Source organism: Oncorhynchus tshawytscha, unplaced genomic scaffold, assembly GCF_018296145.1.
Source record: "Oncorhynchus tshawytscha isolate Ot180627B unplaced genomic scaffold, Otsh_v2.0 Un_contig_2394_pilon_pilon, whole genome shotgun sequence".
NCBI lineage: Eukaryota > Metazoa > Chordata > Actinopteri > Salmoniformes > Salmonidae > Oncorhynchus > Oncorhynchus tshawytscha.
In genome coordinates, this window is record NW_024609614.1 from 1 (window position 1) to 15,692 (window position 15,692).

General features: G+C 42.8%; 1 protein-coding gene across 2 annotated transcripts; it reads left to right on the forward strand.

The window, feature by feature from the left end:
- Positions 1-8,376: 8,376 nt before the first annotated feature.
- Positions 8,377-15,483, forward strand: slc25a23b (solute carrier family 25 member 23b; the record flags this gene model as incomplete). Of its 2 annotated transcripts, none has more annotated exon segments than XM_024434002.2 (9): positions 8,377-8,500; positions 9,172-9,259; positions 9,345-9,456; positions 9,844-10,002; positions 10,193-10,345; positions 10,782-10,895; positions 11,035-11,202; positions 12,106-12,256; positions 13,951-15,483. In XM_024434002.2, coding segments are annotated over 9 exon segments (1,251 nt in total), but the record flags the coding sequence as incomplete, so codon positions are not given.
- Between the last annotated feature and the right edge of the window lie 209 nt (positions 15,484-15,692).

Below are 15,692 nucleotides of genomic sequence, written 5' to 3' on the forward strand. Positions count from 1 at the left end.
CACCAGTGCTATCTGAAAACTCTGTTGCTTCAACACAATACTGATGCATGTTTTTCTGATCTGCCTGTCCCAGTACATGACAGGAAAGAAACACTTTCCTGAATGAATATTTTAAAGGTATGACTAAAGGTGTACACACACACACACACACACACACACACACACACACACACACACACACACACACACACACACACACACACACACACACACACACACACACACACACACACACACACACACACACACACACACACACACACACACACACATCTTAACCTCAGTCTTCAAATCAAATTGTATTTGTAAAATGCTTTGTTAACAACAGGTGTAGACTAACTGTGAAATGCTTAGTTACAGGTCCTTTTCCAACAATGCAGAGAGAAAGAAAAAGTAGTAATAAATACACAATGAGTAAGGATAACTTGGCTATGTACACGGGGTACCAGTGCAGAGTGGATGTGCAGGGGTACGAGGTCATTGAGGTAGATGTGTACATCTACTGTAACTAGGAATAAAGTGGCAGATGATAAACAGTAGCAGCAACGTATGTGATGTGTCAAAAAGGTTAGTGCAAAAAGGGTCAATGCAGACAGTTAAATAGTTCATCAAATAGCCACCTGGACTAACTATTTATAGCTTGTGGGTAGAAGCTGTTCAGGGTCCTGTTGGTTCCAGACTTGGTGCATCAGTACCACTTTCCATGCGGTAGCAGAGAGAACAGTCTATGACGGTTGGCTGGAGTCTTTCTTTTACAGCCTCCTCTGACACCACCGGGTATAGAGGTCCTGGATGGCAGGGAGCTCGGCCCCAGTAATGTACTGCAAGCGGTGATACAGCCAGTCAAGATGCTCTAAGTGGTGCAGCTGTAGAACCTTTTGAGGATCTGACTGCCCATGCCAAATCTCTTCAGCCTCCTGAGGGGGAAGAGGCTTAGTCGTGCCCTCTTCACGACTGTGTTGCTGTGTGTGGACCACGATCCTTAGTGACGTGGACACCGAACTTGCAGCATTCAACCCTGTCGATGTGACCCGGGCGTGCTCGGCCCTCCGTTTGTCTTGCTGACATTGAGGGAGAGGTTGTTGTCTTGGCACCACACTCCCAGGTCTCTGACCTCCTCCCTATAGGCTGTCTCATCATCGTTGGTGATCAGGCGATTGTTGGGGATCAGGCGTTGGGGATCACCGTCATGTCATCGGGAAACTTAATGAGGGTGTGGGAGTCATGAGTGGACATGCAGTCGTGGGTGAACAGGGAGTGGTGGATGGGTTGTTGCCTACCCTCACCACCTGGGGGCGGCCCTTCAGGAAGTCCAGGATCCAATTGCAGAGGCAGGTGTTCAGTCCCAGGGTCCTTAGCTTAGTGATGAGCTTGGAGTGCACTATGGTGTTGAAGGCTGAGCTGTAGTCAGTTTATAGCATTCTCACATAGGTGTTCTTATTGTCCAGGTGGGAAAGGGCAGTGTGGAGTGCAATGGAGACCACCTGAGCTGTGGATCTGTTGAGGCGGTATACGGATTGGAGTGGGTCCAAGGTGTCTGGGATGGTGGTGTTGATGTGAGACATGGCCAGCCTTTCAAAGCATTTTATGGCTACAGATGTGAGTGCTTCGGAGCGATAGTAATTTAGACAGGTTACAATGGCGTTCCTGGGCACAGAGACTATGGGGGTCCACTTGAAACATGTAGGTATTACAGACTGGGTCAGGGAGAGGTTGAAAATGTCAGTGGAGACGCTTGCCAGCTGGTCAGCCCATGCTCTGAGCACGTGTCCTGGTAATCCGTCTGGCCCTGCGGCCTTGTGAATGTTAACCTGTTTAAAGGTCTTACTCACATTGGCTACAGAGAGTGTGATCACACAGTCATCCGGAACAGCTGGTACACTCATGCGTAGTTCAGTGTTGCTTGCCTCGAAGCGAGCATAGTTAGCTAGTCTGGTAGGCCTGCGTCGCTGGATTTCGTACTAGGATTCGAACTTATCCCAACCAGAAGCCATGGATTACAGTCAACATCTGCACTGAGCTAAAGGCTAGAGCTGCCGCTTTCAAGGAGCGGGACACTAATCATGACGCGTATAAGAAATCCCGCTACGCCCTCCGATGAACCATCAAACAGGCAAGGCGTCAAAACAGGACTATGTACTTACTGTCACTGTGGGGAAAATGTTGTCGATGCACTCATTAATGAAGCCGGTGGCTGATGTGGTAAACTCCTCAATGCCATCAAATGAATCTCCGGACATAATTCAGTCTGTGCTAGCGAAACAGTCCTCTAGCTTAAACTGTCATCACCAGGGATTTGGGATACTACTGTGTCAATGCACATCTGCACAATGTCATGAGTTCAACTCAGCCTGGCTGGCTGGATTTATGACTACTGAAGTCATCCCTTTTACAGGACATTTTCCATTCAGTCCAGATAATATGGTTATGATAGTAGTTGATGATTGGGGATTTCTCTTCACATAAAATTCTATACACCTTGCATCTGTGGTGTGCATAAACCGATTAGAAAAGTCCCCACAGAGCCCAGTAGAGTCACAGAGCCCAGTTGAGCCACATAGCCCAGTAGAGCCACATAGCCCAGTAGAGCCCAGTAGAGCCACATAGCCCAGTAGAGCCACATAGCCCAGTAGAGCCACATAGCCCAGTAGAGCCAGAGAGCCCAGTAGAGCCACAGAGCCCAGTAGAGCCACAGAGCCCAGTAGAGCCACAGAGCCACAGAGCCCAGTAGAGCCACAGAGCCCAGTAGAGCCACAGAGCCCAGTAGAGCCACAGAGCCCAGTAGAGCCACATAGCCCAATAGAGCCACATAGCCTAGTAGAGCCAGAGAGCCTCGCCAGATTCAATGGGTTTTTCTCAAAATGTGTACTACCGTGCACTGAGCGTGTAAATTGGAGCACAGGAGGGTCGGCGTATGAGTCCAAATCAAAGTATGCGAAACAAAGCACAGAGGTCACTTCTCGAATACGTGCTCTGTTTGTACATCATTTGAAGTATGCCTTGATGCAAGCTTCATTGCAAAGTATGCACAGAAATATGATGCAACCACATTAAAAATGATGCAACATTTCTTGAAATCAATGGCGTCCATTATTTGAGCTAAAGTGAGAGAAAATAAACGTGAACATTTTGTAATTATGTCATGGTGTAATTGTGGCCCAAATATATTTTGGCTGGTAAAAACATTTGAGTGGCTGGTAGATTTTTCCATCTACGCCTGACCCTTTCCTACCACACCGACTGGTCTTTCATGGCTGGCAGTGGCACATACAGTTCCTTCAGAAAGTATTCACAGCCCTTGACTTTTCCTCATTTTGTTTTGTTACAGCCTGAATTTAAAATGGATGAAATTGAGATTTTGTTTCACTGGCCTACACACAATACCCCATAATGTCAAAGTGGAATTATGTTCTTTGACATTTTTACCAATTTCTTAAAAATGAAAAGCTGAAATGTCTTGAGTCAATAAATATTAAACCCCTTTGTTATGGAAAGCCTAAATAAGTTCAGGAGTGAAAATGTACCTAACAAGTCACATAATAAGTTGCATGGACTTAGTCTGTATGCAAAAATAGTGTTTAACATGATTTTTGAATGATTGCCCCACACACACAATTATCTCTAAGGTCCCTCAGTCGAGCAGTGAATTTCAAACATTGATTCAACCACAAGACCAGGAGGTTTTCCAATGCCTAGCAAAAAGGGCACCTATTGGTAGATGGGTAAAAAACAAACAGACATTGAATAACACTTTGAGCATAGTAAAGTTATTAATTACACTTTGGATGGTGTATCAATACACCCAGTCACTACAAAGATACAGGCGTCCTTCCTAACCTTAGTTGCTGAGAGGAAGGAAACCGCTCATGGATTTCACCATGAGGAAAATGGTGATTTAAAAAAAGTTACAGAGTTTAATGGCTTTGACAGGTGTAAACTGAGGATGGATCAACAACATTGTAGTTATTCTACAATACTAACCTAAATTACAGAGTGAAAAGAAGGAAGCCTGTACAGAATAAAAATGTAACAAAACATGCATCCTTTTTGAAATAAGGCACTAAAGTAAAACTGCAAAAAAATTGCAAAGAAATCAACTTTATGCCCTGAATACAAAGCATTAGGTTTGGGCAAATCCAACACAACACATAACTGAGTAGCACTCTTCACATTTTAAAGCATGGTGGTGGCTGCATTATGTTATGAGAATGCTTGTCATCTGCAAGGACTAGGGAGTTCTTAAATGGAATAGAGCCCTACAAATACACATCGACTGGGATATTCTGTAATGATGCCAGTGATCACTGCAATTGCTTGTGTTAGAAATACAAAATGACCAAAGCCAAACCATGTTATATTTTTTAAATACATTTTAGACAGCTTGATGAGCAAGCGATCTTACATGATCTGTACCATAATATTCTAATGATCTGTACCATAATCTGTACCATAATGGTCCCTGGTTTTCAGATAACTTGGCAGAATTAATTAGAAAGAGAAACATCTCTTGGGATCAAGCTAGACATACAAGTGCTCCTGTTGACTGGGCCTCCTTCAGAGTGCTAAGAAACAAATACACAGGGTTGATCAGGAAGTCCAAATCATATTACTATCTAAATGCAGTCACAGAGAACCTAAACAACCCTACCAAGTTCTGGAAGCGAATCAAATCAGTGTCAGGTTCTAATGTATCCTCTGGCCTTCCTGACCATTTAATGATGGATTCTAATGAAGAGAAGAATAAAGCCCATATTGTAGGGGTTTTAACAAGCACTTCATATCTGCTGGTTCAGTTGTTGATAATGGTGGGGTCCAGGCCTCTAATGTCAGCTCTGTTATAGTCAACTATGATATAGGCCCTCATGTGAACCATTTTAACTTTGAGCCTGTTTCTTATACTGAGGTCTATAAAGCACTAAAGGGAATAGACACTACAAAGTCTGCAGGTCCCGACAACTTGGACCTCTACCTCTTAAAGATAGCAGCTGGTATTATTACTGAACCTGTGGCTCACATTTTCAACTTGAGTCTCTTGACCAATTACATACCCAGTATTTGGAAATCAGCTTATGTCCTCCCACTGCTAAAAGGTGGAGATCCCTCAGATGCTAATAACTATGGTCCTATCTCTAAACTCCCTAACCTGGCCAACGTCTATGAATCCCTAGTGAACTCACAATTAAAAAACTTCTTAATTGAAAAGAACATACTGAGCTGGGTTCAGTCTGGCTTTAGATCGGGGCACAGCAACACAACTGCAGCTATGGCAGTGGTAAATTACATCATTAATGGACTTGATATAAAGCAACATTGTGCTGCTCTGTTTGTGGATTTATCAAAGGCCTTTGATTTAGTTGACCATGAATTGTTGCTAGCTAGACTCAGAAACATTGGTCTTAGTGAAGGGGCAGTAAATTGGTTTAGGAACTACCTTTCTGACAGAACACAATGTGAATATACCAACAATCACAAGTCTAGCTTTCCTGAGATTAATAGAGGTGTGCCTCAGGGTTCCATTTTAGCTCCTGTGTTGTTCTGAATTTGTATTAATGATTTGGGAAATGGGATGCAACCAGCAAAGTTACATCTATATGCAGATGATACAGTTATATATTCATGTGCTCCTTCTCTGGTTCAGGCTGTTGAAGAGCTCCAGACTGCTTTTCAGTCACTGCAGGCCTCCCTTTATGGTCTCAAACTGGTCTTGAATATACAAAAAACTAAATTCATGACCTTTACCAGAGCTAGAACTCTGCCAGAGAACATTAGCATTGTCACATTTGGTGGCTTATCCATTGAAAAGTGTCATCCTACAAATACCTAGGTATTTGGTTGGATGACAAGTTGTCCTTTAAAGTTCATGTGGACAATCTTGTGACAAAGCTTCAATTGAAATTGTGTTTTTATTTTCGTAATAAGGCTTGCTTCCCTCTTATGACTAGAAAGATGCTTGTTCACGCCACTTTTCTCTCTGTAATTGATTATGGTGTATATGCATTACAGACTGGACTCTGTTTATCATGCATCCTTGCGCTTTATTACAAATGCCAAGTCACTCATCCACCCTTGCACATTGTACCAAATGGTAGGTTGGACCTAATTTTATATGTGCAGAAAGATACATTCGTATGTGTTTATCTACAAAGCCCTTTTGGTAAACTCCCTCATGTTTTAATTTGTAATGTTACCTCTGTATGTTTTTAGTTATTCTGTAAAGTGATTGTTGCAAGACTGCCTTCTTTTTTGCACTAGCGCATGGAATAGACTCCCTTCATCTAGATAGAGACTCTGAATTTAAAATATTGATGGGAGACTGTTACACAGGAGTGTAAATGCTTTTATTAGGCTGGATCATGTTGTTGTATTGTTGTATGTTTTAATTCTGTAATGTATTGATTGTTGCTGCCTTCTTGGCCAAGTCTCCATTGAAAAAGAGACTCTAGGTCTCAATGGGCTTTTCCTGGTTAAACAAAATGTTTGTTTTTTAAAGAGCTAAGCACAGGCAGAATCCTAAAGGAAAACCTGGTTCAGTCTACTTTCCAACAGACACTGGGAGGTAAATTCACCTTTTAGCGGAACAATAACCTAAAACACAACTGAAGTTGCTAATTAAGACAACATTGAATGTTTGTGAGTGGCTTAGTTACAGTTTTGACTTAAATCGGCTTGAAAATCTATAGCAAATATTGTACAATCCAGGTGTTTAAAGCTCTTAGAGACTTTCTCAAGACTCAGCTGTAATCGCTGCCAAAGGTGATTCTAACATGCATTGATTCAGGGGTGTGTTTTTACTTTGTCATTATGGGGTATTGTATGTAGATATGTGAGAGAAAACAATCAATTGAATCCATTTTGAATTCAGGCTGTAACACAACAAAATAAGTCAAGGAGTATGAATACTTTCTGAAGGCACTGTAGGTGATAGTGCACTTGCTTTAAGTAACACTCACACAGAAGCACACAGATAGCACTCCTCAGGTTACGTCTAATCAGTCATTTAGGTTAGCATAAAGGAAATTAGCTTAGGAGATCACTCCACCACACTCAGTAGTTTAGTTTAGCATCACTCCTTTCACATAGCATCATCCCTCCCCAGCCATGCAGCAGATTAGTTTAGCATTATCTCCACACTCAAATAGTAGGCTAGTTTAGCTAAGCATCATCACCCACAGCTGTGCTTGTCCTTCAAATCTCCTCTGGGAGTTTTCAGACACCACAGGCAATATCCCTCTGGACCAGAATGTATTTGTCTGGGAATGCTTAAATAGACTTTGCTCTGATTATATTTGTGTCATGGAGGAGGGGGCCAATTCAAAGGCATACTTAAAGTTATGCTTGTCATGTGTTATACAGACAGCTTCCATCAGCTACACTTAGAGTTACAATTCAAGCATTTATACCTAACAGAAAGTTGAAATGGTGAGGATAAGTGGCAAGATAAGCAAGGATATTCTCATTTGAATTTCATTACAATATGCAAATCCTCCCCACTATCTCATTAACAATGTCAAGGATTTTGTGGACTCTTGAACTGCTTATTCATTAAAAATACAAGACGGACAGACTCAGAAAGAACCCCTTGATAGGCTTAGACAAGATTCTGAAAACGTTGCTGCCAAGATTGAGCAAATCTCTCCTTTCCGTGTGTTGTGTGTATTGGTCAAGTCAGATTCCAGTAACATGTGATTGTTACTGAAGATTAACTGGACACTGGGCACAGGAGTGAAGCGGATTATGACAAGGTCAAAGTAGGGGTTCTCGCTCTCTTGCTCTCTTTCTATACTATTCCCTCGCTCTTTCTTTCTCACTCTTGTTCACACTCTTCTCTCTTTCTTCCTTCCTCTCCTTGTTTGAGGAAGCACTAGAGAGGATGAATATAGAACAGTTCTGCTGATTGTTTTATGTTTGCAGGTTATGACCTTTTAATTTGACCTTTATTTTACTAGGCAAGTCAGTTAAGAACAAATTCTTATTTTCAATGACGGCCTAGGAACTGGGTTCTTCCTTTCTTCCAGATTTCTCCTTGTTTGAGGAAGCACTTCAGTTACTAGTCCAACACTCTAATATAGAACAGTTCTTCTGATTGTTTTATGTTTGCAGGTTATGACCTTGTAAAATAATGATAAGCTTTGTTGTCATTTTCTCACACACTCCTTCCTGCTTCTTCCCTTCACTCCCTCCATTTACCTCTCACCCCCTCAAACTATCACCTTACCCTAAATCTCACCCCTGGCCCCAACCCACCCCACACTTTTTCACCTTGTCACATCCCCCTTAACCTCTCTCTCACCCCCTGTCCCCTACACTGTTTGACCCTTCACCCCCTCCCTTTCTGCTATTTTTACCCCTCCTCTCACCCCAATCCTCCTCCTGCAGATAGTGCGTGAGAGTGACACCAACCATGATGGCTTGCTGGACTTTGAGGAGTTCTCTCAGTACCTGTGGGCCCACGAGAAGGAACTGCGGCTCATGTTTCACACACTGGACCGCAACCATGACGGTCGGCATGGCCACCTCACTAACACACGCACATGCATACACATTTACATTTGACACTTTAGTCATTTAGCAGACATTCTTATCCAGAGCGACTTACAGTTAATGCATTCACACACACAGAAAATAAGTATTAAAATAACATTATAAACTGGGTGGTTCAGGGGCCTGAATGCTGATTGGTATGACAAAACATATATATTTACTGCTCTAATTAAGTTGGTAACCAGTTTAAAATAGCAGTAAGGCACCTTGGGGGTTTGTGGTATATGGCCAATATACCACAGCCCTTAGCCGTGGTATGTTGGCCATGTACCACACCCCCCCCGGGCCTTATTGCTTAGATAATCATGTATTTGAACCCAAGTCTGATTTAAACACACATAAGTAGACACATGTAGGAGGGCTATTTGGATACATTGTCCTTTCACTTACAAAACACTGTTTAAATTGTTCAAACATGCACAGAGCATTCTATGTCACATTGCACTGGTATGGTAATTTATCTGAATGTGTGGTATGACTGCATGAATGGTATTTAGTATCATACCACATTAATGCATGGAGTTCACCAAGTAGCCACACACACACACATCACTGTGCTCTAACTGTACTGTATGCCTGTAGGTACATATTACATGTTGTGGGCACTGATGGGATTCACTGTTTATGCAGGGCGCATTGATGTCGGGGAGATTCAACATTCGCTGCACAACCTGGGACTGGATGTGTCCACAGAACACGCCATCAAAATACTACAGAGGTGTGTGTTTGTAAGCGTGTGTGTGTTTTGTGTGTGTGTGTGTGCGTGCATGCATGTGTTGACACTGCTCTGTGTGTTCTCTCAGTATGGACAGGGACGGCACCATGACTATCAACTGGAATGAGTGGCGAGATCACTTCCTGTTTAACCCTCTTCACAACATGGAGGGCATCGCCCACTACTGGAAACACTCTCTGGTCAGTCAGTACTGCCTATCTATGCCTTCTATCTCTACACTTGAAGTTTAGATCTTTGCTTGACATGAAGTAGCACAGATATCATTACATGGAATTTTCAATTATTGATGTAATAAAATGTAATTACATATTAACTATAGAAACTAAACATTTTGCCAGTATCCTTTCATTAAAAATGTGGCCATTTTCTTAATCTATGTATTTATAGTTACTCTGTAATTACATTTTATGTTATAGTTTACACAGTTTAAATTGTTTCTGATGCTTTATCCAGGAATTTTAGTTTGGTAACCTTAGACAAGGGTTCATGTAATTTACATTTGGTGAATACAGATAGTTCTGGATGTCAATCAAGTTTATTTGATTGGCATCTCTGTGATTTCTCAGATGTTTGACATCGGAGAGCACATGACAGTGCCGCCAGAGTTTTCCCAACAAGAGCGCCAGTCGGGGGTAGTGTGGAGGCAGCTGGTTGCCGGGGCGATGGCAGGGGCGGTGTCACGTACAGGAACCGCCCCCCTAGACCGTCTCAAGGTCTTCCTACAGGTGAAGGGTTACTGTTGTGTTTACTACAGGCTCAGAGGTTAGAGGTCAGTCCAGTGCTGATTAGTAGAATTAGGTGTGCTAGAGCAGGGCTGGAACAAAAGCCTGCACTCCAGTAGCTTTCCAGGAGGAGGGTTAGCCACCCCTGATGTACAGAATGTTATTAGAGTTACTGACAATGCTGTCTCTCTAGGTGCATGGCTCCAGCTCTAGGGGGATCAACCTGTGGACGGGGCTGAGGGGGATGGTCCAGGAGGGGGGTGTACGAGCCCTCTGGAGGGGCAACGGCATCAACGTCCTCAAAATAGCCCCAGAGTCTGCCATCAAGTTCATGGCCTATGAACAGGTGAAGGAAGAGGACTGTACGCACCTGTACACAAATGTGGGTGTAAGAGGCCCCAGAGGTTGATTTGGATTTATTATGGACAAATGTACATCTGTAAACAAGTTCTGGTGTATGGGGTAGTCATTAGTGAAGCATAGGAATGAAGAAGTCACACACCCACACTGAGGTGTGAAATGTTGCTCACACACACACACTCTGTTTCTCACCCTGTCAGACACACCCTGTGTCTCTACGTGTTGTGTCTCTGACTCTCCTCCTCCACCCCAGTGTGACTCACGTATTCCCCCCTCACCCCCATCTCCCCCAATCTACACCTCCCCCTCACTTTGTATCCCTGCCTCTCCCACCTCCCACAATCTATCCCCCTTATCCCTGACTCTCTTCCACCTGCCTGTCTCTCCTCTCCCCCCTTTCTCCCCTGACTCCTCCATCTTAGATCAAGTGGTTGATCCGGGGCAGAAATGAAGCGGGTACTCTGCGGGTGCAGGAGAGGTTCATCGCTGGCTCTCTGGCTGGAGCCACTGCACAGACAATCATCTACCCTATGGAGGTGAGCGAGGGGAGACAGACCGACAGAAAGATAGACAGACTTTTTATTGAATAAAGAAACATAGGACTTTACCCTTATTTGCCTTCTCTTCCTTGTACACCCTCTCTATTTCCCCTTTCTCCCCCTCTTCACTTCCCAGGTGCTGAAGACTCGTCTGACCCTGAGGAAGACTGGCCAGTACTCTGGCATTGTAGACTGTGCCCGTCAGATCCTGAGGAAGGAGGGGGTGCGAGCCTTCTACAGGGGCTACGTGCCCAACACACTTGGCATCATACCATATGCTGGCATAGACCTGGCTGTCTACGAGGTGTGTGTGAGAAAGTGTGTGTGTGTGAGAGAGAGAGTAGGGCTGTCCCTGAAAAAAAAAAATATATATATCTTGCTTGACCGTAGTATATTTTTCCATATATAGACACACCTTTATATGTTTTAATAAAATCAACTATATGCACTGAGCTTGTCTGATGCTTTAAGCACACTGCTTGATGAAATAATTAAGACACACAAATGACTCAAGAGGGGGCCAGAGATCAAGATAACCAGAAGAAAAAAAATCTGTTCTCGACCCTCCTCATCCTGCTGCTGCTAGCCTTCGTAGATTCTGCCGGTACATTACTGAAGTTGCCAGTAATAGGATAGAGTGATGGACTGTGCCATCCCCATGGCCTCCTCAATGTTTTAGTCCACTGAGACAGGCACGAGTCAGACAAGTGTCTCATCTGCCATAAAAAAATACATGTCGACCAACAGCCTATCGACCAAGCAATCGACCTGTCAACTAAATGGGGTCAGCCCTGTGTGTGTGTGTGCCTGCCTGCCTGCCAGCTGTGTTTGATGTTTTCTGGGAGAGCTAAACCTCATCACTGGCCCTGTCCCTTGTACTCAGTAAAATGCCAGTCAGTATGTATGCTGCTGTTACTGTTGCTCAGCTCTCTTGTAAAAATGACTTTTATGTGTTTAAGTGAACTTTGAGTTTTACTTTTACTAGCAGTCAATGAGCCGTGGTTCTCTCTACTATGTCCTCATTTTTTAATGCAATAAAATATCTGTCAAATTAACAATGTGGACTATCTATCCCTTCTCTTATTCCTCTCTCATTTTCCACTCACCCCTCTACCCCCCTCTTCTTTCTCTTTTCTCTCTTTTTATTATTTCCTTGTCTCTTTTCTCTCCCCTCTTCTCTCTCGTCCCCTCCCCCTTTCCATCTCAGACTCTGAAGAATGCCTGGCTCCAGCGGTACAGTAAGGGCTCTGCTGACCCGGGGGTGTTGGTACTGCTGGGCTGTGGTACTGTGTCTAGTACCTGTGGACAACTGGCCTCCTACCCCCTGGCTCTCATTAGAACACGTATGCAGGCCCAGGGTGAGCCTGGTGTACAACTGAACTGCAATTATACCTTCTACCTTACTACATAACATAGATGATATTACATAGATAATATAGATTATATTACATTCAATAACATAATCTATAACAAATGAATTACTACCTACTATGTCAACCTATTACCCTATATCTACATCTACAGTGCAAGGGGTCTGAAAGTATTCAGACCCCTTGATTTGATCCACATTTTGTTACGTTACAGCCTTATTCTAAAATGGATTTAATAAAAAATCATATTCAGCAATCTACACACAGTACCCCATAATGACAAAGCAAAAACAGGTTGTATGACATTTTAGCACATTTATTAAAAATTAAAAACAGAAATACCTTATTTATATAAGTATACAGACCCTTTGCTATGAGAATCGATGTTGAGCTCAGGGGCATCCTGTTTCCATTGATCATCCTTGAGATGTTTCTACAACTTGATTGGTCCACCTGTGGTAAATTCAATTGATTGGACATGATTTGGAAAGGAACACACCTGTCTATATAAGATCCCACAGTTGACAGTGCATGTCTGTGGGAGGTGACCAAGAACCCGATAGTCACTACGACAGAGCTCCAGAGTTCCTCTCTCGATGGGAGATCCTTCCAGAAGGACAACCATCTCTACAGCACTCCACCAATCAGGCCTTTATGGTAGACTTGCCAGATGGAAGCCACTCCTCAGTAAAAGGCACATGACAGCCCACTTGGAGTTTGCCAAAAGGCACCTAAAGACTCTCAGACCATGAGAAACAAGATTATCTTGTCTGATGAAACCAAGATTGAACTCTTTGGCCTGAATGCCAAGCGTCATGTCTGGAGGAAACCTGACACCATCCCTACGGTGAAGCATGGTGGTGGCAGCATCATGCTGTGGGGATGTTTTTCAGCTGCAGGGACTGGGAGACTAATCAGGATTCCAGGCAAAGATTAACAGAGTACCTTGACCAAGAGACCTTTTTGAGATTTTTGTTTTTTGAAAACCTGTTTCAGAACCCAGGACCTCAGACTGGTATCCAATTGTTTTTAACAGGACAATTATCTTGTCACACAGCCAAGACAACACAGGAGTGGCTTCGGGACAAGTCTCTGAATGGCCTTGAGTGGCCCAGTCAGAGCCCGGATTTGAACCCGATCTAACATCTCTGGAGATACCTGAAAATAGCTGTTTAGCAAAGCTCCCCATCCAACCTAACAGAGCTTGAGTGCATCTGCAGAGAAGAATGGGAGAAACTCCCCAAATACAGGTGTGCCAAGCTTGTAGCGTCCTACCCAAGAAGACACAATACTGTAATCGCTGCCAAAGTTGTTTCAACAAAGTCCTGAGTAAAGGGTCTGAATACTAATGTAAATGTGATATTTTTGTTTTTTATTTGTATAAATTAGCAACAATTTCTAAAAACCTGTTTTTGCTTTGTCATTCTGGGGTATTGTGTGTAGATGGATGAGGAAAAAATACAATTGAATCAATTTGAGGATAAGGCTGTAACGTAAGAAAATGTGGAAAAAAGACTTTCAGAAGGCACTGTATTACTGTTCGGCTATCCAAACAGAGTTGAATGCATTCAGTTGTACAACTGACTAGGTATCCCCCTTTCCCCTATCTATTAATAGCTATCTAACGGATATAACTGAACTGAACAACAGATGTTTTCGCCCACTTTCCCTCTTTCCACCAGCCTCCACTGAGGGCGGGCCCAAGCTGTCCATGGTCGGTCAGTTCAAGCACATCATATCACATGACGGGGTACCTGGGCTCTACCGCGGCATTGCCCCCAACTTCCTGAAGGTCATTCCTGCTGTCAGCATCTCGTACGTGGTATACGAACACATGAAGAAGGCTCTGGGTGTGAAATCGTAGAGAGAGGAATTGAGAGGCAGAAGAAAGAGAGGGATATAGAGTGCAGCTCTTGGATTTCAAGATGGAGAGGAAGACAGCAGAGGATTGAGGGACAGAAGACCCTTTTCATACACATTCAGTAAGCTTCCTGTTTACACCTAGCTAGACAGATATACTCACTGTTTGAATCTCTCAGCCCCTCTGACGCTGTACCGTCATTAAAAAGAGGGAAGAGTCTGCTATCAGGCTGAGCTGAAGTCTGTAAGAAACGGCTGTGTCCGAGACAGATTAGGAGGAGGAGGTGTGAGAGCGAGAGAGAGGAATGAGAGTGAGAGAGGAATGAGAGCGAGAGAGAAAGTGGAAGAGAGAGAGAGAGAGAGAGAGAGAGTATGTGTGTCTCGGCAGAATCTGGGCCATTCTTCCTCTTTGTTTATGAGCTGTAAACCCCATTATAGTCACATGTCCACAATAAGTCTGTGTGTTGCCCTCCAACCAAACACAGTGAAGCACACAGTACAGTTTGTATACCTATATGTAGGCACTTATCTAAGGTCAGTTTCATGTTTTGTGAATATAAAGTGATCTTCCTCCAATGACCTTGACATGTACTCTGTATTCTCTCTTTACTACACAGCAGAATGTGTGGGGTTGTTCCACAGTGTGCTGTTGCTAGAACACTACCAAGCCAAAGTAACCCTACTCTTTATTTCAATATCTCAAAAGAGATTAGAATTGGATTACATGCACTATGTTTGTCTTCAGTTGCTATTCTCAAAAAGTACATTCTAATGGGGGAGATTCTAAAGTTCTTAAACGAGGAAACTTTGACGTTTACATGATGTACTGTATATTGATACAGTATGTATTTTGTAAGGGAAATATTCTGAACACATTTGTAAGAGATACTTATACATGGTCTTATACAGAGCTGTTCCTCTGACCTAGTCCATGAATGGCTTTGCACTTTTTAGAAAGGGAATGTTTCTCCCCTATTTTAAGTGGCTCTCAGTCAGGTCCAAAATTATTGGTACCCTTGATAAAGATGAGCAAAACATACTAAATAATGCACATTTTGACCTATATTGTCTGCTCCAAAAAATGTGAACATTATATAATTTTATACTAAGACAATTACTCAGAGAAAGAGATTTTGTCTAAAGCTAGAATCCTTAAATAACAAAGCGGTCAACCAAACACTTTTTTGGTAAAAAGCTGGGGGAAGGGCCTGGAGAAATGTAACCACTCTCAAATTCATAGACAGAGCTACGGATGTCAGGACTGACCATCAATGAGATGAAAGTGATAGTTTTAACCATGTTTTGAGGCTCTACATTTACATTGTTTACAAACATTGGAGTAAAACAAGCTTATATTTTGGGTTCTGATGGGGAACGACAGTTGAACTAAGCTCATGAGGCATTCATAAATTATATTCTTCAATAATCAATGGGTATATATCATTAATTTATAAGTCCAAAAATGGATGTAGCAACTAAGGATTCTTGCTTTAACAAGTAAAAAAAAAAACATTTTAAAAAGTGGTCAAATTTACTGCCACCACTGTTTTCATTACATTTCAGG